The sequence below is a fragment of the Phyllopteryx taeniolatus genome, chromosome 8 (assembly GCF_024500385.1).
Source record: "Phyllopteryx taeniolatus isolate TA_2022b chromosome 8, UOR_Ptae_1.2, whole genome shotgun sequence".
Classification (NCBI taxonomy): Eukaryota; Metazoa; Chordata; class Actinopteri; order Syngnathiformes; family Syngnathidae; genus Phyllopteryx; species Phyllopteryx taeniolatus.
The window spans coordinates 31,331,986-31,353,854 of record NC_084509.1 but is presented as its reverse complement, the minus strand read 5'-3'; the positions used below and the strand labels follow the sequence as shown (position 1 = coordinate 31,353,854).

General features: G+C 45.1%; 1 protein-coding gene across 3 annotated transcripts in view; it reads right to left on the bottom strand.

Annotated features, from left to right (window-relative positions):
* yap1 (Yes1 associated transcriptional regulator) overlaps positions 1-20,915 on the bottom strand; it is a 36,115-nt gene extending 15,200 nt beyond the window's left edge. For 2 of the 3 annotated variants that reach the window (XM_061782742.1, XM_061782743.1), the window contains exons 1-3: positions 20,169-20,915; positions 16,655-16,890; positions 1,886-2,004 (exon numbers count right to left, since the gene is read on the bottom strand). In XM_061782742.1, coding sequence (XP_061638726.1) covers positions 1,886-2,004; positions 16,655-16,890; positions 20,169-20,369 — 556 coding nt within the window. In that variant the 5' untranslated portion in view covers positions 20,370-20,915. Of the gene's footprint in view, positions 1-1,885; positions 2,005-10,628; positions 12,073-16,654; positions 16,891-20,168 lie in introns of those variants that run through there. The other variant, XM_061782744.1, reaches the window with a different exon arrangement.
* Positions 20,916-21,869: the final 954 nt, after the last annotated feature.

Here is a 21,869-nt window from a genome sequence, read left to right as displayed (position 1 = left end):
CTACTTCTACACACAAAACAGGACGTCACATTGTGCGTGCGCACAGGCACGAGATGTCGTGTTGACGGAAGTCAACACGGCCCCTCGCGTGGGTCTCGTCATGACGCATTTGTGGACATTTCGGAGCCGACATTTTCTCATTATTGATAAGTTCTAAAGCATCTTCTTTCCTCCATTGACTGTTTTCTGCTCCTTCGTCTGCCGCTTGCTTTTGTCCGGCAGTTGTTGCCTTGTGGTGACGTACAGGCCGGACGTGCGCCCCGTGAGCGTCCGTACTGCACTCGCGTCGGATACATATCCGATTTATGTCCGCGCATGAAAGAGGCCCGGGTCGGATGTGAAGAAATCGCAATTGTAATGTTCACGTTGACATGACAGAATCTGATGATGTCACATTGGGCAAAAAAATCGGAATTGACCTGCAGTGTGAACACGGCCATATTCAGCATATTCGACCGACCCCCCCCAAACAGGCTAATTAGTCACAAACATCTTATTAAGACCCCTGGGAACTGTTCTAAATCGTAGAAAACTGCAAATGATATCACCTTTAATGTTTTTCCATCGTGCAAAACATTGGAAATTCTGCGTGTTTTTAGCTCCACGTGCTAGTGAAATATTGTACTTTTTCTGTAAGCCAGATGATGGAACCTAACGGTTTTTTTCTTCTGTATAAGTGAAAATCGATAATACCGAGAGCCCATATAAAAAAGCATTTTTCCTACATAGTTTAAGACTCGAGATAGCCGTCTTGCACACCTTAAACACATTTAAACGTGTTCAAATACACATTGTAAATGTATTTCACGCCAAAATATTTTAAGAACATCTGCACTGAAGCAGGATCTTAATAGGTGACACCCAATGCAGCAGGGAAGTACTGCATTTTTGATATTTGTTTTGCAGTGTGAGGACACATTTTGACTGGGGCTTAAGGTCTAAGACTTGACTGCATTGACTTTGATGATCTTTCCCCCCCCCCCCCCCCCCCATAATTGTTAAAGAAATAATTGTTGCCATCAACCGGAAACACGATGAAGGAAATGTCATTTTGAAACAATGTCACTTGATTAGCTCCTAAATCTTTTTTCCAGCTGTCAAGAACAGATTTACACGCGTGCCGCCATCTGACGACGGTTCGCGTGTAATCTGGGAGTCGAGGTGCTCTGAAAAACACGTCAGACAGGACCTGTCACGTTCTCCCTCGGTCTCACCTCACCTGAGGCAAATTCCAGCAGCGGCGACTCCAGCGAGCTACGCCAAGCATCGCTGACGTGTAGCGACTAGCATGTAGCACATAAATGCCCAGACAGTAGTAGTCGAGCGCGAGGAAATGTACACAAAATCGGCACCGCACTGGAAAAACTGGGCTGAGAAAAACAACGTAAAAACGAATGAAATGAGGAATATATTAAGATCGATTGTCTGCAAATAGAACAGGAGAATGAAAAAAAATTGTCAATTGTGTAAAAATCTGAATTCGGCATTGAGATTGTGTTACTGTTTATGAGTTAAAATGACAAATACCATGGTTCATTCGGTGTCGACGCTATAAAAATAGTAGTTTTACTATTAAACAAGTCAAATTGCCCTGTTCTATTGCCATTTATTATACTGTAGTCCTCAGTTCCTCACTATTGTTCTTGTGCCTTTAAGCTCAGTTTTTGCATTGTCATGTATTTATAGAATGACATCTTATTTTAAGATAGACCCAATCATAACCAACAATAAAATCTCATGAACAAGTTCTAATACCTGATTGGGACTTGATGCAAGTGAAATACTCCGAAGAAATACTGTATCTTGGCAGACAGAGAGCGAGCATAGAGTGTTTTGCATATTTTTTGTCAAAGAAATACAAAATCAAGTGCAAACAAACACACACCGCTGGCCGGGTTCATCAGGTTCTGCTGCTGGACCGGCACAGAGCTGGGCGGGGGAGCCTGGTTCATCTGGAGCAGGGCCTTGCGGGGGTCCTGCCAAGTGGTGGTCTGATCAATGTGGCTGCGAGAAGACAAAGATAAGACAATCAGCATGAGGAAAGTTCAAAGCGGAGGTCAGGCTAATGCGAAGCAGCAGACGTGCAGGAACCGATGAGTCGGACGTAGAGCTTTCAACGGAACAATGAGCGCGATAGAGCAAGCTTCCAACATCAGCCTGGAAAACGTGTTTTGCCTTGAATTCTCTGGAAATCGGCAGCGTGAAAACACTTCGACACTTCCCGCATTCAAAGGCGTGCGCTCCGACGAGACCGTGACAACAGGCGACAACAAATGCTCCTTACCGTAGCAGCACCTGCTAGCAGCCACTTATTGCTGGTGCTATGTCAAATGGCTAATATTTGCCCGAAAGAGTTGCATTCTGATATTTGTGTATATTTTCGGTTGTTTGTGTTTCGATTTGTACTAATATTTAGCATTGTTTTATAATATGTTTGTATATTTTTTGTTAAATATGTCAGTATTTTATATTGAATATTTAAAATGTTCTGTCTAACATTTTCCTATTTTTCTGTATATTTCTATAGTTGGCATTGTCTTCTATTATTTTGTATTGTAGCCTCTTTTTTAAAATATATTTGTGTTTTTTGTATTGAATATGTATGAATATTTTTCTGGAATATTTTCGGATATTTTGGTATTCTAACATTTGTATATTTGAAAGCAATTTGGTACTTTGTTGTCGAGTAGTTTGGGATTTCTGATGGGATATCTGTGTATTTGTAGATCTTTTCGCTAATGTTTGGACTCGTGCCACTCCCTTTAGAACACATACCTGACTGAACCTGACATGATATTCTCATTGGCGATGATACTGATCACTTTGATGATCGCTTCAGCCGCTGCAATCGCGACGTGAAATTTCAAGAGCATTTCTTCCGTGGATCAAAGCAGGGCGGTGAAAGGCGTGCGCGGCCTCAGGTGAGGCGATGGTCTCGAGGCTTTGAAAACAGCAAGCGAAGGGCGGAACAATGTCGCTGCATCTATTTCATGGCTCCTCTTAGCCTGGCAGCGTGGGGGGGAGCAGGGGGGGATGGTGGGGGATTTGGGGTGGGTATTGTGTCGCATTCAGTGAAGGCATTGATAATTAGTGCTTTGTTGGTACTTGTTGCTTGATTAAGATGGAAAGCTAATACAGGAAGCCCTCCTCTCCCGAGCGGGACCCTCTCTATTGAGGGAGGGTCAGTCCCAGGGCTCAACGCAGGGGGTCCTTCTTTTTTCCCCCCTCTTTCCTGGAAGCCCCCTCGGACACTGTGGAGTGTCAGGGGCTTTAACAATCTGGCGCCACATTTACAAAGCTTTCACCTGCTTGACAAAAGCGCAGACTGAGCTACGACCTAAAACCCCACACCATTCACATGTTCTTTTTTTTTTTTTCTCTCGGAGAGACGCCCCTCAGCTCAAACAAAACAGGCAGCAGATTCCACTTTGTTTACGTGGGGGCCGCATTTGGTGTGTTTACAACGTTACTAACCAAGCAACTAACCAGTGGTCACATCTTACGCGTCGGTTTAGACTTTTTGGAAGCTTTCTCTTTGGCTGTAATGGCTGCTTGCTGGTCAGAAAAAAAGGAGTCAGCACTCCTCCTTTAGCTTGACTTTTAGTTTAGCTTACATTTGACCTTTTAGCTTACTTATTTATTTATTTCATTGACGGAAACTTTATTTATCCAGGTAAGGCAATCGAGAACAGATTCTCCTTTGCAATGCCGACCTGGCTGCAGACAGCAAATAAATACAATACAAAGAATAGAAATACTGTACAATCTGACCTATTTACATATTTACATAACACATTACAATATTACATCATGGCATATGATGAATACAAGTTTCAAAAGAGGCTAAAGACAGGTGCGGTGATCGTGTACAAGTTTTTCAACGATGATATTGGGATGAATGAGGTGCGTTGTATTATTTGTTGTAGAGCGTTCCGGTGCGTTTGGGGCAGAAAAGTGAAAAGACGATCGACCACAAGTAGGAAAAAACCTTTTGATAGCTCCTTTGGCTTGACTCGTTAAGTTCAATTTGAGAAGCTCCAAACTCTTTTGTGTATCACTTTTAGCGTTCATTTCAGCCATTAGCTTGAATTTGCCAAGCCAAGAACTCCCAGAGGGCCAGAGACCGAGAGGGCCTGACTCAGCACTCCTCCTCCGGCCCCCCGCCCCGACACCAACCACCCTCCACTGCACAATGCAACCCATTTTGAAGCCCCCCTCTTGTTTATGCTTTACTGATCAAAGGAGCTGCCAAATCCCCGACCCCGGACCCCCTCCCCCTCGTGGCCCTCACGCACACACACAGAGCAAAAGCAAGCAAAGTAGCTGGAACTGCTCAGACTGAAGGGGCCCCCTTGAGAAAGAGGGGTCACGGGGGAGCGGGCTGATACAACTGTCCAATAGAAAAAAAAAGGACTGAAAGAGGGGAAAAAACATCCACGGAAGCTCTGAACGCGATTGGCCGCCCGAGATGCTGCGGTCCCGTTCCACTCTGCCCTGCCTCCCTTCTTCCCACTGTGGAAACTATGACATTTATTACAAAGGGGAGGAGAATGGGAGAAAAGCAGTGGGATAAGGAAGTCAGAATTTGATGAGATCCTCGTACGCCGCTACCCGCAAACAACAAATGTTTTTTCATTCTTTTCCTACCCTTACATCTCTTCAAAGTTTGGCCCGGGGCCATATGTGGGCTTGCTGAATGTTGGGACTTTTATTGGACTTCCGGATATTCTAATTCTAAAAGTAAACACCGCCCGCATTAAAAAGCTTACAAAAAAATCTCGAGGTTGAAAGATAGGTCAGTATTTTTTTTTTAATTTGAACATTTTTAAATGTAGAAAAGTTCAAAGAAACGTGAAACGGTTAAAAAAAAATGTCAAACAATTTGAATGATACAACAATTTGAACAAATATATGTACTAAAAAAGTTAAATGAAAACTCTACATTAAAATTTTTTTTGTTTTTTTAAATGTAAAAATAGCACCATTTTTTTCACATTTAGATGACACTCTAACACTAATAACGCTGTGCTTTGTCACCAATCACAAAATTGATCATTATCCTATTGACTTTTCTATCAAGTCATTTATTGGACAAATCAACAAAAGTTGATGAGCAAAGGAGTTAGTGATGAAATACCATCTTTTCCGCCTCACCGGCACTCTGTATTCAAAACATTTGGTAACTCAGAGAGCGAGTCAATGAGTGACTAGCAGCTGGTAATTCATCACCAGGCTGTAATACTAAAAGATAATCCATTCAGCCGGCCTAATATGGCCTGAGGCGGATGCCGCTTCCTGCGGGCGAAACATGAAACAAAAACAAAAACGCGGCACCAACTGTTGGGAAGGGGGTGGCCCACCAGTTGCTGCGAGGAATTGCTGATGATCCTTAAACCCGGTCCGTGGTTGCAACTGCTCAGTGTTATCTTTACCCGCCTGTGGTGCTGCGGAGACACCCTTCCTCGGGGGGGGGGGGGGGGGGGGGGGGATCTCTGTTTCCCGTAGGGACAAACCACCGAATGGCAGGCCGCTGCCCAACTCGTCAACTTTAGCTTGAATATTAGCTGTTAGCTTCGTCAAGTTTTAGCTTGGTTTTGTCAAGCTAAGAACCATTTTGATAGCTGCTTTCGTTTGACTTTTTCTTGTTAGCTTGGATTTTGGATTTATCAAGCTAAGGCCTATCTTGATAGCCACAGTACGTTCCAGTAAACGTAAGCTTTTCACATTGATTTGTCAGGCCAATATCTATTTTGATTGCTACATTAGCACAACTTTTATCTTTTAACTTGCATTTGTCAAGCTAAGAACTAGTTTCACAGCAATGTTAGCTTAAATATTAGCAGTTAGCTTGAATTTCTTCCATGAGCTTGAATTTGTCAAGCCAATACATATTTCACAGCAACTTGAGTTGACATTTTACCTTAAAGCTTGAATTTTTCAAGCTGACAACAATTTGGTTCACGACTTTAGCTAGACATTTAGCAGCTAACCTGAATTTGCCAGGCTAAGAACCATTTTAACTATTTTAGCTTGAATTTTAGTGGATAGCTCCACCTTTTATTCACACATTCTGCAGAAATATTAGCTTTTAGCTTGGATTTGTCATCAAATAACTATTGTGTTAGGATCTTTAGGTTGACTTTTAGTCGCTATCTTGAATATGTTCATCCAGGAACAAATGTATTTCTAACTTTAGCTTGACTTTTAGCAGATCGCTTTCATTTTCAAAGCCAAGAACAATTTTGTTCGCGATGTTAAATTCTAACTTTTACTTTGAATTTGTTCAGATCAGAGGTATAACGATAGCTACTTAGGCTTTACTTTTAGAATTTAAAAAGCTATGTGAGCTTATTATTTGGATTACTTTGGTCCGAATTTTAGCGAGGAGAATGTTAGCCAATCATACAAATAGATTCAAATAGGCTCATACATAAATTATGATTTAGATTAGACTTAAAATAATGTATCCATAAACCAGAGAATCTGACGACGAGTAACTTAAATGAGTGTTTTACATGTTTTGGTAACTGTACTTTGCGTGCTGGCTTTGTGGGGTGGCGATTGTGAACAGTTCTTGTCACACCTTACATCAATTGAACTGCACTTTTTATGCTAGCTTGGGGGCTAACTGAGTTATTTTGTTGGAGAAATGCTACAAACACAACACTAATCACGTGTAAGCGGCCTTAGCTTAGGCAAAGGATAAGATGGCGGCGTTGTGGTATTTCCATCCACTCAAAGGACTGCTTGTTGTTGACGACGCAGCCGTGGAGAATGAAGTCAAGTCGTCCTATTCATTTTTTTACAGTACAATTACAGCGTCGTTATTATCAAAATGGATGCCCGTTAAGATGCTCATTTGAACTGTCATCGCAGTCTCATGTGGCTCAGCTGAGCCCAGAGCAACGACTCTCGATCCACCCGGACTCTCGACGTGTCCTTGACGGATGGCCCACTTATCAAGGTGGCGTTTATTGTGCGGGTGTTATTTATAATCTCCTACTGAGGAAGAGGAGGAGGAGGAGGAGGAGGAGGAGGGTGACTGACCGGTTTTTAATAAATGACTTTGTTGTTCAGAGTTACAGAATCACAAGTGTACAAAACAATGACTAGCTCAGTGGGTTGCTTTTCATGAAAAAGCACCATATAACTTTGCATGCTCTCGCGAATGATCACATGAATAACAAGTGAATTTCTAGTCTCGGAACTCTCCGAATAATACACTTGAGATAACCTTAGACCAGAACCGAAACTCCGAATAATACCGGTACACTTGATATAACGTCAGCCCAGAACCAAAACTTGATTGACTGTCTGCGTTCCACTTGGCGAGTGTCTCTGTAATGAAAAATGCCCGCTGTGGATGAGTTGTCAGGTTTGAGAAACAAAGGTCCCGAGGTCTCAGCAGTTGCCCCCGCACTGGGGGTACATGCTCAGAAGGCGGTCGAAGCCAGTGACTAAAGAGCGCACCGAGGGGGGCCAGATGTAATCAGGCCCCTAAGATGAGGATGACCACCTCAGCTCTGGTCTTGCTGGGGAATGCCCGGTTGCCTCTCTATCAGCGGGACATCATCAAGGGAGATTATTGGGGCAACCTCCGTGACCCCATTGTGGCTTTAAGTTTCCCTTTGAAGAGACGTTTGTTTCGACAAGACACGTCTAAAAACTCTGAGTGTGTGGCTTTAGCCCCACTGCTGTTTTGTGTGACCAAACACACGTATTTGTCGACTTAATCGGTTGCTCCTTAATCACACGTCATATGCAGAATTATATAATGGTATATAGAGGTATTTGAGCAACTATTTCAATAGCAACTTTAGCTCCAACTTTAACAATTATGTCAGCAATGCCAGCGGAAAGTTTAGCTTTTAACTTGGATTTGTCAAGCTAACAACTTTTGTCACGGCAACTTTAGTTTGGATTTTATCTTAAATTTGTCAAGCCAAGGACAATTTCCTTCGTAATATACGATCAAATGTTAGATTTTACTGAGGATTTGCCAAGCTGACAACCATTTAAATAGCTACTTCAGCTTGACTTTGTGCCCCGAGTTTGGATTTGACAGATCTGAGCAACTTTAGTTTTGAATCATAGCCGTTAGCTTGAATTTGTTAAGCCAAGAAGAAATGTGTTTAAAATGTAATCCTAAATTATAGTTTTCGTTTTGAACCATAGATTTGTCAAGCTAATAACTATTTTGATCACGGAGCTCGACTTTTAGACATTAGTTTGAATTTGTCACGCCGAGAAAAGCTTCAATAGCTTCATTAGCTTCTAGGCGTTACCTTGACATTGTCAAACAGATCCAGTAACTATTTCCATGGTAACTTTCGCATGAATTTCGTCTATCTTGAATTTGTCAAGCCAAAATCAATGTTCATAATGACTCCACAAAATGCTGCAACAATGTTGTTTGCAATGTAAGCTTCAATTCAATAGACTTAATCGTCTATTCGGCTTGATTCTTTTTTTTGTTTTTTGGTTTTAATTATCCGTGAGCTTGAATTTGTCCCGCCGAGAACTACACTTTTGACAGCAACTCAAAATGCTGCCGATGGAGAACTTTAAGGATCTGGTCGTGATCCTCTTGGATGGACAGTAATTCCTTGGCAGAATATTGTAAGAAATAGTTATATACTGATCAGTCTCTGACCCTCCGGACCCGATGAACTCAAGCGGTTTAGTGGACGGCAAACTGGCCAGGCCTGAGCGATGTGTTTTGTTTTGGTTTTTGCCAAGGATATTAGTGGTAACATAGCAAGGCAAGACATAGCACTGAACTCGTTGTTTAAATAGGGAACGTATTTAGAAAAGGTCCTCTTCTTTGGGTAAATTGAAGCCCTGAACCCACCTGAGAAGACCCACTTCCCAGGCTGGAGATGCCCTCAGCTGACAGTGGAGGCATTGATGTCTGGGACAGAGGTGTTACATCAAGACTTTGGTAAACACGGGGCTCGACTTTCTCACAGTCCCATTTGTGTGCTGAGCCGACAGGCCCCCCGGTTGAACAGGAAGGGTCTTGTCTGTGTGTGTGGTCAATAAAGCAAAAGTTTGTCAAACACAAAGTTAGCCCAAATGAGCTCTTCACACAGGCTCACGACGCCTTCTTGCCGAGTGCCATTTGTGCGGCCGCGGGGTCAGTACGGTCGGGAATGAAATCCAATTACGAGCTCGGTGCTCATTTTTGATGCGGTGAAGTACAAGTACAAGGCGTCATTAACACACTGAAATAGATACAACGAGATGGCTATGTTGATATTTAGTGCATTACTTCGCGGAAATGTCCGCTTAAACCCAGTTTGGGGGTCTTTAATGTATGGAAAATGGACTTTTTCTTGGCTTATATACAAACAGTTGGCTCTCGAGAGCAGTGATTCCCGACCAGTGTGCCGGGAGCGCTCTTCCGGTGTGCTGTGGGAAATATCAAATTTGACTTCATTACTCCAAAAATCATTGATTCCATCCATTTTCTGAGCCGCTTCTCCTCACAAGGGTCGCGGGAGTGCCGGAGCCCATCCCCGCTATCATTGGGGGGGGGGGGGGGGGGGGGGGGGGGGGGCAGGAGGCGGGCTACACCCTCAACTGGTTGCCAGCCAATCGCAGGGCACACAGAAACAAACAAGCCCACACAGGCACGGGGAGAACATGCAAACTCCACACGGGATTTGAACCCCAGTCCTCAGAACTGTGAGGCAGATGCTCTAACCGGTCGCCCACCGTGCCACCAATCATTGATTTCCAAGGAATAATGGATCTTTATTCATCTATTTATGCCAGTGAGGCAAAGTGCCAGACAGAACAAATGAATGCTCTTCTATTAGATGGCAGGAAGTACATACAGTCATTGGTGTATCCAATGTTCGTTGGTGTGCCGTGAGATTTTCCAATTGTAAAATATGTGCCCGCGGCTTCCTTGCTCTCGAGTGACTATCCACCGTTATGTGTCAAATTAAACATGCGTTCATCCATTTTCTGTACCGCTTTATCCTCACAAGGGTCGCGGGCGTGCCGGAGCCTATCGCAGCCATCTTCGACCAAGGAAACATTTGAACATCTCCCAATTTCTGAAAACGTGACTCACTGCAAGCCGTTTTGCACTTCCGAGCTCACCGACCCTTTGCATAAGAACTGACCCCCCCAGACACATTTTCACCCCGTGACTTGATCGGCTAGGTTCGCAGAAGATATAGAGCCACTTTCGAGTGATTACACTTTCTGAAACACAATCATGCAGAGGTGCTACCATGCAGAAACACCCACATTCCCATGTGTTCAGTGCTCTTGCTATAATGTCAAAGCCAAAAGCTAAGCTGAGCTGCTGCACGAATTATCATTAGCTTCTGAAAAGTTGCACGTATACCGTATTTTCCCAACCATAAGGCGCACCGTATTAATAGGCGCAGTCTCAGTTACGGGGTCTATTTCTGTATTGAACACATACATAAGGCGCACCGTATTATAGAGCGCAGGCATGGTAAAACATACGCTAGCTTCAAACATACGGTAGACTGCATGCACTCTAAAACGCAGCGGGAACAAAACTGAGCAGTTGTAGTTTATGGAAGTATTTAACAACGTAAACAGTGAGTTCGGTTGTACTTCATTGAAGTATTTAACCGTGTACTCACGTTATTTTTGGATCAATTCTCATCCACAAGTCCATGAAAGTCGTCATCTTCTGTATCCAAAATGAACAGCCGGGCAAGTTCTCCATCCAACACGCCGGGTTCCCTCTCGTCATTGTCGGAGTCCGTCTCGTTGCCGGGGGGGCTGTTCGGCAATGATGCCGGCTTTCGCGAAAGCTCGGACAATAGTCAAAGCAGATACCTCAGCCCGGGCATCCGCAATCCATTCGCATATGGTGGCGTAACTCGACCGGCGCTGCTTCCTAGTCCTCGTAAAGCTGTGTTCGCCATCTGTCGTCCGTCGCTCCCACGCTGCTCGCAACTTCACTTTGAGCGCCCCGTTTACACCGAGTTTCTTCGTCAAGCCTCCCGGAATGACGGCAAGCTCAGAGTTCATTTGCCGCATTTGTTTTTTCACAGCGGCTGTGAGATGGGCACGCATGGAGTCACAGATCAACAGGTACGGTGACGCGTGGGAAAAAACATCCGGTCTCTTTTTTTCCTCGTCCATCCAGCCACGCTGTCCTCAGTCACGTCCGTCTTTCCCCGATATAAGCAGCGTGTCGGCAGGAAATGCTCCCAGTCAGTCAAGCGCAGCGCTCATCAAAGTCACACAACATTTACAGATTTCGGAACTCGGTGCACACATAAGGTGCGGCGGCGCATTATAAGGCGCCCCGTCCATTTTGGAGAAGATTTAAGTGCGCCTTACGGTCGTGAAAAAAACGGTACTTGAATGCTTGGGGGGGGGGTGAATTCTACTTAAATTTTAGGCTTAGAGCAAAATGATGAAATGGAAAAATGGACCACAAGACAGAATTTGATTAAATTGGTCGGGTTTACATGACCCGGAAGTTTGATAACGAACACTAGTAAAGATGCGTTGAATACCTCTCAAATACGTTCCCCGGAAGATATGATACGGTCGATAGATCGTGTTCCTGCCCATTACCAAAATGTCAGGTCACGTAAATGTTCAAATCAAATTCCGTCGTGTGACCTATTTTTCTATTTTTGGACCGCAGCACTAAAACGGAAGTATTAAACATCAGGCATTTGTTTTTGTGTTAGATTGAAAAACCAACAAAATAATCAGTGATTTGTTATATATATTTTTTTTTTTTTTTATGATTTATGATGGCAAATAGAAAGAAGAAATGATACACAAGCTAATGTGCTTCCTTTAATTGTTGTCATGCTGAACAGAAAAACAACTGGACGCGGGAAAAGTGGCCTCTTTTAAAATCCAATTGGGAAAAGACAAAAGCGTCCATCAACACACGGCTTTAGCTGCCCCCGTGGCCGGACAATAACGACTCCGCCAAAGGAGCTCGCCCCAGCTTAGGGCTAACTTCCCACGGACTAAAAAGCTCGTCGAAAGCTGCATTTAATAAGCGTCCGGAAACAGCGATTACCCCTCCTAGTTGGCCGGTGTGTCTAAATTAGAAACCTTCATTAGTTTATGAGCCAGTCCCCCCTAAGCCCCCCCCAGTCAGCAAGCACTAAGCAAGGTGACCCAACCTCCCTGCTGTCATAAATCAAAGGCCACAGCTAAGTGCTGGAAGAAAGAAGAGGAAAGGTCAACAGACTTTGTTGACGTTGGAGCACTCTTTCAATTGGAGGTGTTTTTCTTTCTCATGCAACAATTGGGCAACTCTATCAACATCACAATTGCTCCTGGAACCCTCACTGCCAATTAGCGCTAGATTTATTTGGGCAAACTTCATTTGTTGTTTTTAATACAAACTAAAAGCTGTCATCTCATCACCCGCCATCTTCAAAAAAAAAAAAAATCAAGAAATGTACACGACTTGCCATTATCCATATGTCGTTTCCATTTCGGTGTTTGTAGAGACAAGTCTGAGTTAATATTAGAGAAAAAATAACTTTTCATGACATGAAAGAAAATATTCTCCTCCCCAAGTCTGTCTGGTCTGCTAATTCTGCGTTCCTTGCAAACGTTCAAACTGGTTGCCACCAGTTTCCGCTGCATTTTGACCTCCACCGATCGGTTGGCCAGAGCAAGCCAGGTTCGACGAGCAAAACGTCGTTTCAGTCGCTTAAGTCCCCACTGAAGGCCCAGACACGGCTCGCCAACGTCTTTGCAATATCCCCCATCTGATGCGAGGACTCCTGCGAAACTGTCTTCTGTGACTTTTTCGTACTCCCTGTGGCACTTCATGACAAAAGTCAACTGTACATTTACCATTATTTAGGCTTTTTTCCCCCACCGGAGACAAAACCAAAAGAGAAAACTAATGGCAGTCAAAGAGTGGGTATTTGTTTTTTTTGGGGACACCCTGAATTTTAGGAAGGCTTACATAGGCCTGCGGTGTGAATAAAGCTCACTGTTTCAGTGGCGGGACAAAGGGAACCCCCCCCCCCCCCCGCTTTTCTGCTCGTCTCCACACGGCTGCCATTTAACTCCGCTGACACAAAAGAGGTCCCGTCGCAGCACGGCGGCTCTCTATTGACAGCGCCGCTCTTAAAGGTATCCGCGGGGTCGCTATGACTCAGAGGCCCATCACCCGCCGTGCCGACGGCCTACAGTGTGCTCATAAACAACTGCCGAGGGAATTCCTCCTCCGGCCCCGATTGATACAGCCGGCGGAGACAACTGAAGGAAACGTGAGCTGACGTGCCGCTTGTCCGTCGTCCCCCCCCCCCCCCCCCCCCCCCCCCCCCTCTCCGAGCTTGGCCGCTTGGCCTCAACACTTGGGTGTCAGAGCCGGACTGTTTATAAATAGGGGAGTGTCTTTTCCAGCGGCGGCAGCCAAAGGCCGTCTGCGCTCCAGATCGAATGTCGACGCTGTGATGTGCGATTTTCTTTCACTTTGTGTGACATTTTGGGGGTTTGCAAGCCAACAGCAGAGATGGACCCAAAGTGTTTTTGTTCCTGCTTAGCTCATTGTTTCAGTATAGCAAAGGTGACTTGGGAGTCGGCTTTCTTTGACAGTCAGCCGCATGAAAACACGACACAAATCCCAGCGCGTCAAAACCCGTGGTGTGCCACACAGTTTCAGAACCGTTTTAAATGGTTATATAGATTCAAAAAAGAAGCAGATTATGTCTCCTTTAATTCTCCAGTGCTTAAAAGAAATCCCGTCGGGATAAGACGCAAATTCCAGATCAAATGTTGCCGTTTCGTTCTTGTTTTTCCTTTTTTTAATGCTCTTAATCATGTCAAGCACAATGACTTACCTTGTGCATGAGATGAGCTGTATGCATGAATGTACTTTGCCTTTCTTTCGTTTTTCCCTTGCTCGAATCATTGTTTTGGTGTAGCAAACGCAACTTGGGAGTTGCATTTGCGTCTTTCTTTGACTGTCAGCCAACCGACATACGATTGATTCCACATGAAAAGAAATGCACACAAACGCGAATCCCGGCAATCGAGTCAAAACCCATAACAAGAGTTTCAAGTACGTACAACTGGCTTTTACGCAACCGAAGCCTTAGCCTTGATTTATCTCACCAAATTGAATAATTATCAGTTTCTCAACAATGGCAGCGATCCTGGGAGAGTCTGCAAAACACCGCCCACCCCACCATCCTCAACACACACATTTCTTTGAAACCCGACAGATGTAGTCCAGATGTGAAACGTCTGGCAGCGAAATCACTTTTTTGATCCCGGGTAAATCAGAGCGCAGCGTGTTTGTGCGCTCGCTTTTTGGTTTAACTTGTTGCACTCGAGGCGGAGGAAGGCTCGACCTCCGGCATCAAAACGAACTGTTCCGGAATCGTTAACGTAAGAGCGGCAAAGCGGTAGGTCACTCGCGTTAAAACCCACGCCCTATAGGAAAGAGGCATCGAAAAGTTACGAGGGAGTATCAAGGCCAGCTCAAAAGAAAAATGGAGTCGTTTATTTTCAGGAAAAATGTTGCACGTTTTCAAAATGAGGGTCTGAATTTCACGAGAATCCGTGTGGTTGTTTCTCCGCAAACGTGGACACCATCGCTTCAAAGTCCAAATACGGACCAAAGACGGAGTGCTTCGTTTTAGTTTTGTAAAAGTTGAACTATATCCCAATTTTCTTTCTCTCTCACAGATACTAAATGTCCCCCAAAATGTAGAAAATATACAACTTTATTTTGGTGAAATTAGGAATTGATTCTCCAAAATACAAAAGGATCTAAAAATACTTTTTTCTCAGTGCAAAACTTTATTCTGGTCATCTAAAAAAAAATCTACTACTTTTGTCTTAAATGTACAACTTCATTCTCCAAAATATCAAATCTTTATTTTGCTTCTCAAAATTAACTTTGGTCTTGTAAAATCACAGCTTTATAATCTCGACAAAATACAACTTTTAATCGTGGAGCATAGACAACTCGCTTCTCAAATATAAAATGATGACTTTAATCTAGAAACTATAGTAACAGCTCGAAAAATATTAGGACCTTTTCTCAAATACTCTACAACGGATACGATTTATCTCGACAGTATACAACTACTGTCGTTTCTTGACAATACATGACTTTTTTTCCCAAAGACCAAAATCTAAAATAGGATACAAATAGAGATCAGTTGTATCTTAAAAATCCAACATTGTTACCATGAAAATAACTGAGAGGGTTGCAGCTTGACTTTGAGATGGCAAGTCAGGTTAGCCGTGTCTGCCGAGGCCACCGCAGAGGACCCTTTTGTCTCCGCGGCAAAGCCCGATGAACGCTACATCCAGCCCACCCGAGACTGGTCTTGTTTGCTAGCTAAATGTAATAACCCGCAATTGACTGCGTTTGGGAGGACTGTCCACCGTTGCAAATGACCGGCAGCATAATGTACAGCAGCTTTGATTTTGTACCCGAAACCCTTCAACTTTAGCTGGGTCAGTACAACCTTATCACCTGGCACATTCCGAGATAGGACACATTTTGTCACGAGACGTGCTTGGTCATAGACGACAACATTGTATTCTCACAATGTTTAGGACAACTAATACAGTCAGTTTACGATGGAGTTCCATAACCCCGATTAGTGCGTGAGTCACAATGCAACGTTGTCTACCGCTAGCACAGTAGTAACTTGTTTCGAGGCGACCATTATTTCAACACAGCACTTTCTAATAGTGACTGACTCTTATTCCTTGACTAATTGGATACAAATTGAAACATGGCGGCACGGCGGACATCTGGTTAGAGCGTCTGCCTCACGGTTCTGCGGACCGGGGGGCTTCAAATCCCCGGCCCCGCCTGTGTGGAGTTTGCATGTTCTCCCCGTGCCTGCGTGGCTTTTCTCCGGGGCACATCCCAAAAACATGCACGCTAGGTCGATTGGAGACTCTAAATTGCCCGTAGGCGTGAATGTGAGTGCGAATGTTGGCTTGTTTACGTGTGCCCTGGCGACCGGTTCAGGGTGTAGGCTCCGGCACGCCCGCGACCCGCGTGAGGAGAAGCGCGACAGAAAATGGATGGATGGACCAAGCCACACATCTTCAACCACAGAAAACGGCTGCAAAAATGTTGGTCTCGCAAATGCTGCGCTCGCGCGTCCATGAGCTTCATGAAGGACCTTTCCTTTTCTTTGCTTTTTTTTACAGTAATTTTGACCATTTTTCATTTTTTGGAAAATAATTACACAAAATCACAATATATGTTTGGAATTTGGGAGTTCTGATGTCAATAGTTTCTAAAAAAAAAAAAAAAAAAAAAAAACTGTGCAATAGATTGTTGATTAAAGAAGTGCATAGCTACATATAGGGAGCGGCGCACTCGCAAACACACTCAACCAATTACCTCTCTGGCCAAAGTTTAAAGCTAATATGATTGACATAAATCATGGACGACATGGCGATAAGAGTCACTAATATTGCAGTCCCCTGAAATGAGCATTGAAAGGGAAATTGTATGTTGGCTTCAAAATGTCAACCACAAAGTCACACAAAAGCTTTGCAAACATTAAAGAACTGATTGCATGATACCATTTTGGGACAACGAGGGCAGTTTTCAGAGAGCCTCCCGATCGCCTTCGTGCAACCGATTTGCAGGTCAGGACAAAGCCAGCGAGGAGAGAGTCGATGCCCTTACTTGAGGAAGTATCTCTGGCCCGAGGCGGTTTTGGCCATCTCCCACCCCGGGGGCAGCGGCACGTCGTCGGGGATCTCGTACGAGGACTGCCGCAGGTGCTGGGGGGAGGCGCCCGCCGGCGGCATGCCGGACAGGGAGCCCCCGGAGACGGCGCCCATCTGCAGGGAAGCGGGCGACGAGTGGGCGCGCACGTGGTGCGGTGTGAGCGCGCCGCCGGTGCCCGCGTCTGTGCTTGCCTGCGAAGGGGAATAAAAACACGATGCGTGAGTTGACGGTACGAATTTGCGTGATTCTTAAAGTGTGGTACAGACACCACTAGCGCTACATGGGCTCCCTCTGGTGGTACACCAAAGAATCACTGCCTGAGTACAATTCAGTTGTATTTAACTCACTGATAAGTTAGTTAACGCATTTGCATTTAATCTTTCCTTGTGTTTTTTCAACACTTACTCTCGTACAAATTGAACTTGGGTGCAGTACATTCTAATTGAATCATTATTCATTGACAGTTTTTTTTCTTCCTGTATATTTAAGCGCAGTGTTAATGTTCAAACTGTGTTGGAATAAAACCTCTGTCTTGTTTTTGTCTTGGTAACATGTTGGCCTTTTGCGCTACTAAATTGGAACGTTGGTCATGATGGTGGAACTTGGTGAGCTAAGTATGGATTTCTCTTACGCATTTGGTGTAAAAGGTTTGAGAACCGATGCGATGACAGGAACAGTAGTTCTGATGCATAGCACGTGGTGGGAAGTCAATCATTGTTTTCAGGTATCTGTATCTTTACTCGAGTATTTCGTTTTCCTGCCGACTTTTTACTTTCACTCCCTACGTTTGAAAACTGCTAGCTGTACTTTCTACCCTTTACAAGGAATCAGTAGTAGGTACAGTAGGTGGTCCCGCCACGGTGGTCGACCGGTTAGAGCGTCAGCCTCACAGCTCTGCGGACCGGGGTTCAATCCCCGGCCCCGCCTGTGTGGAGTTTGCACGTTCTCCCCGTGCCTGCGTGGCTTTTCTCCGTCCGGGCACTCCGCTTTCCTCCCACATCCCGAAAAAACATGCACGGCAGGTTAATTGACAACTCTAAATTGCCCGTTGGGTCGGTGTGAATGTGAATGCGAATGCGAATGGTTGTTTGTTTGTATGTGCCCTGCGATTGGCTGGTGACCAGTTGAGGGTGTACCCCGCCTCCTGCCCGATGATAGCTGGGATAGGCTCCAGCACGCCCGCCACCCGCGTGATGTGAAGCGCGACAGAAAACGGATGGATGGAAGGGTACAGTAGTTGAATCAGTAGTTCTAGTTTTACCAGTCTTTTTTTGACACAGGTATCTGAACTTCTGCTTAAGCACAAGGTGTGAGGACTTTTTTTGCCAGCTCTGGGCGTACAATAGGCAGTGTGTGAAGTTTAACACCCGTGTCTGCCCACGCCGCTTTGTGTTGAAAGCAACTGTCACGGTCAAGATGATGTCAGCACACATTTCATTATCTGACCCCAGTGGAGTGCAGTCATTCGTTTCGCTGAAATCCATCCATCCATCCGCTTTCTTTTACCGCTTGTCCTCACGCGGGTCGGGGGCGTGCCGGAGCCTATCCCAGCTATCTTCGGGCGGGAGGCGGGGTACATACACCCTGAACCGGTTGCAGAAACAACCATTCGCATTCGCATTCACATTCACACCGACGGGCAATTTAGAGTTGTCAATTCACCTGCCGTGCATGTTTTTTCGGGATGTGGGAGGAAAGCGGAGTTCAAGTGCCCTCGGAATAGTTGCAATCGGTAAAATCTTTTGCTATCTGCGAGTATGGATTTTGGGATCCCTCTCGATGGAAACACACTGCAATTGTTCTCAGATTTGTTTGAGGATTTTCTGGGTGGCGTGTACAGGAGTCCAATGTTTTCTCACTGCCCACGCCCCTTTGCGATGAAAGCAATTGTCACTGACGTCGCCGCACATCTAATTATCCGAATGTACGAAGCCGCAACGCTTTTACGAACGTGTATTTCAACCGCAGCCGTGTCCTGATCCGGCGAGTACCGTCTCTGAAATGTCACAAAGCGAATAAATCCCAGATCGTCTCTCATGGCAAGGCGAAGGCAGTTTGAGAGTTCGGTTTGTGTCAATACGGTGCTATCACGTCAACAGGACAGCAGTGTGTCGAGCTCTCCCCTACAAAAGTCTACCGCAGACTTTCGCTGAATTTACAGTCCCGGCTACTATCGGCCGTTGATTCCCGAGCGGCCGCGCGCTGCGAGAGATCATCAAGTGTGCGACGGGAAACAATCCGACTTCCCTTAATTGGTGCCAAAATGGGTCGGTATTTGCGGGGGGATACGGACCGAGCCGTGCCGTATGGCGAAAATCGGACTCGACAAAGGACACATTTTGTTTGAATGAAGCTCATCAACTCCAACAGTTCCTCGGAACCGCGGTGCCACCAGATAGCGACGGGCACAACCATTCCATTCACTTCCACGAGATGACAGAAGGTACACGATGAACCCGCACGTCCGCTTTTTGTGTGCCGTCACTGCTATTTTGTCAATGGGGTGCAACCATGATGTTTAGGGAGATAGGGCTACCTTTTTGGCCATGGAATTCAAAACAGAGAGCCTGATGAGATACGTAAGCGCAGATCAGCCGTTTGGGGAGCAAAAATTGGTCACGTTCTACGGAGTTGTCAATTGTCATAAAAACTAAATACAAATAGATGCCTGTTGTTACGTCAACATTATGGCATTACATGACATTTTCTTTCAGTCCTGACCAGAACCACATTTTGATTTAGCACAAAATGGTTGCAGATTGTATGTTGAGTGGACGCAAATGACCTCCTCGCAGCTCATCTCTATTTTTAAAAGCCGACAAAACTTTTTTTTCAGACATTCTTTATGTTCTAATTGCAACTTTATATTTATGTTAGGAGGCTGTGCGTGTGGAGGCAAGCTTGTAGTAGGCCCTGGAAGGAAAGGAAAGGAAAGGAAGGTGGGGGGGGGGTGGGGGGGGGCAAGCAGAAAGGGATGGAGGAGGAAGGAGGGAGTAAGGAGGGGAGGAGGGGAGTTGGGCTTTCTGTTCACGCATGCGCACTGGCCAGTCAACTTCCAAAGGGGAGCAGCAACAGTTGTGGGTATGAGGGTGGGGGAGGAAAAGAGGCACAAATAGGGCAAAAAAATGTGATTTGTGGACTGCAAATTGGCCTTGACAAAACATGCATCCATTTCCAATAGAGGATGCGGCGTCAAACCGAACACACATCCAAGATTTCCACCATCGGCTCACAATCTGACGAGTCGTTGTCATGAATTCAACACGGCTCAGATGCTTGGAAGAGTCGTCTTGACAGTTTGAAGTCTTACTTGGAAAGTGAGGAGGGGGGTCAAAAAAGGTTAAATGGGCCGACCCCCCTTTCCCCAACTGGACGGGCCTGCTGTCTGGGTCGGAGCCGAACCGAGCCGAGCCGAGCCGAGCCTCGGAGGCCCCCCTTTGGGGGGGGGGGGGGGTGGCGGACGACTTACTTGTCTGGAGTGGGACTTGGGCTCGGGCGGCTTGAAGAAGGAGTCGGGCAGCTTCCTCATCCTCATGGGCACCGAGGGGGGCACGATGGTGTTTTTGGGGTTCATCACGGCGTTGAAGAGGGCCTCCAGGTCGGTCTCCGAGTCGCCCCGGACGTGGACGATCTGGTGCCCGGCCGGAGGGTTGTGCTGGCTCGGATCCATTGTCCCGAAAACGTCTGCCGCCAACTCTTGCAAAAGTTGAGGGAAAACACAAGCCCTCGAAATATCGACTCAAATCCCGAGCTTGTTTTCCGTAGAGTTTCACGCAGCAGGAAATGTGCAAGAAAAAAAAAATGTCGACGCCGCTCAGTAAAAGTTGTCCCGGCTCATCCTAAACTTTTTCCCCCAACGAAAAAGTTGTTTGTTAGCTGTCCGAGTGTGCACACGAAGTCGACGTTTTGCGGTTGTTTCTTGCGGGCATTCTCCAGAAGGCAACAAAGCGCATATCTGGAAGTCCTACTGTCCTATCCCGATCCCAAAACTCTTCCAACCAACCGACCCAACAACAAAAAAAACAACAACACCAAACAACCAAACAAACAAACAAAATGTCCAACGGCGTCAACAGCGAACAAATCAATCAAAACAAACAAATAACGAGACCCGAATGTTGCAGTTTGGGCCTGAAATGAGCCAGCTCGGTGCTGGCAGGATAAATCTCCGCTGCTCACTTTGGAGAGAGAGAGGGAGGGAGAGAGAGAGAGAGAGAGAAAGAGAGAGAGAGAGAGAGAGAGAGGAAAAGAAAAAGGAAAAAAAAAAAAAGAAAAAAAAAAAAGTTTCGCCCCAGTCGAGTCTCAACTTTGGGCAGGACATGAAACTTTATGACTCATGGGACGGCCGCTCCGGAGGCGGGGCTAGCCTCCAACCGGGACAGGAGCCTTTAAAGGGACAGGCTCCCGTATGGGGGGGGGGGGGGGGGGGGGGGGGGGGCTCCAACTCCATCAACTTCCCCTTAGGAAAGAAAGCCTTACACTAAATAGTCCATTGACACTTAACCTATCTTTAACTAATAACAATTTTTAATAGAGAGCGAATCCACTTGTCAGTTTGGTTTAATTAACACTTTGCATTTTTAATAGTTAATTCAAGTGCATTGACACTTACAGTATGCTCACTTATTATTATTATTACTATTTAAGCACAACTTCAACCTTAATAATTACTTAATCCACTTCGATTGTATATTTGCTTTGTCTTGAACTCTTCAAATTTATAACAGTGCATTCAAGTCTATTGACACTCATAATGCACACAAATCTTTGAATGCAAAATTAAGCCACTTGACATAAGCTTTTACAATAGTTTATTTGAATGTAGTTTATTACGATACGATAGTTTGTTCAAGTGTATTGCCTTCGTACTTGTTTCCAATAATAATAATAAGCAAGCATGGCTAGAGTTAATTTGAATATTGAGTACATTTGAACACCATCGACTCTTACAATTTCCAATACTTTATTCGGCTTACTTAGTTTAAACTGATACTAAGCAAGCGGGGATATTGGCACTTGGATTATACTGTCAAAAATGTTATTTTGGCATGAAGTCTTTTCTTTTCCATTGTCTTATTTAAGTGTATTATAATAAGTCATATAACAATGCTGAGCGTTTCTATTCATATATAGTTAATTATCAATGAGTTGAGCATGTTAACTGTATTTG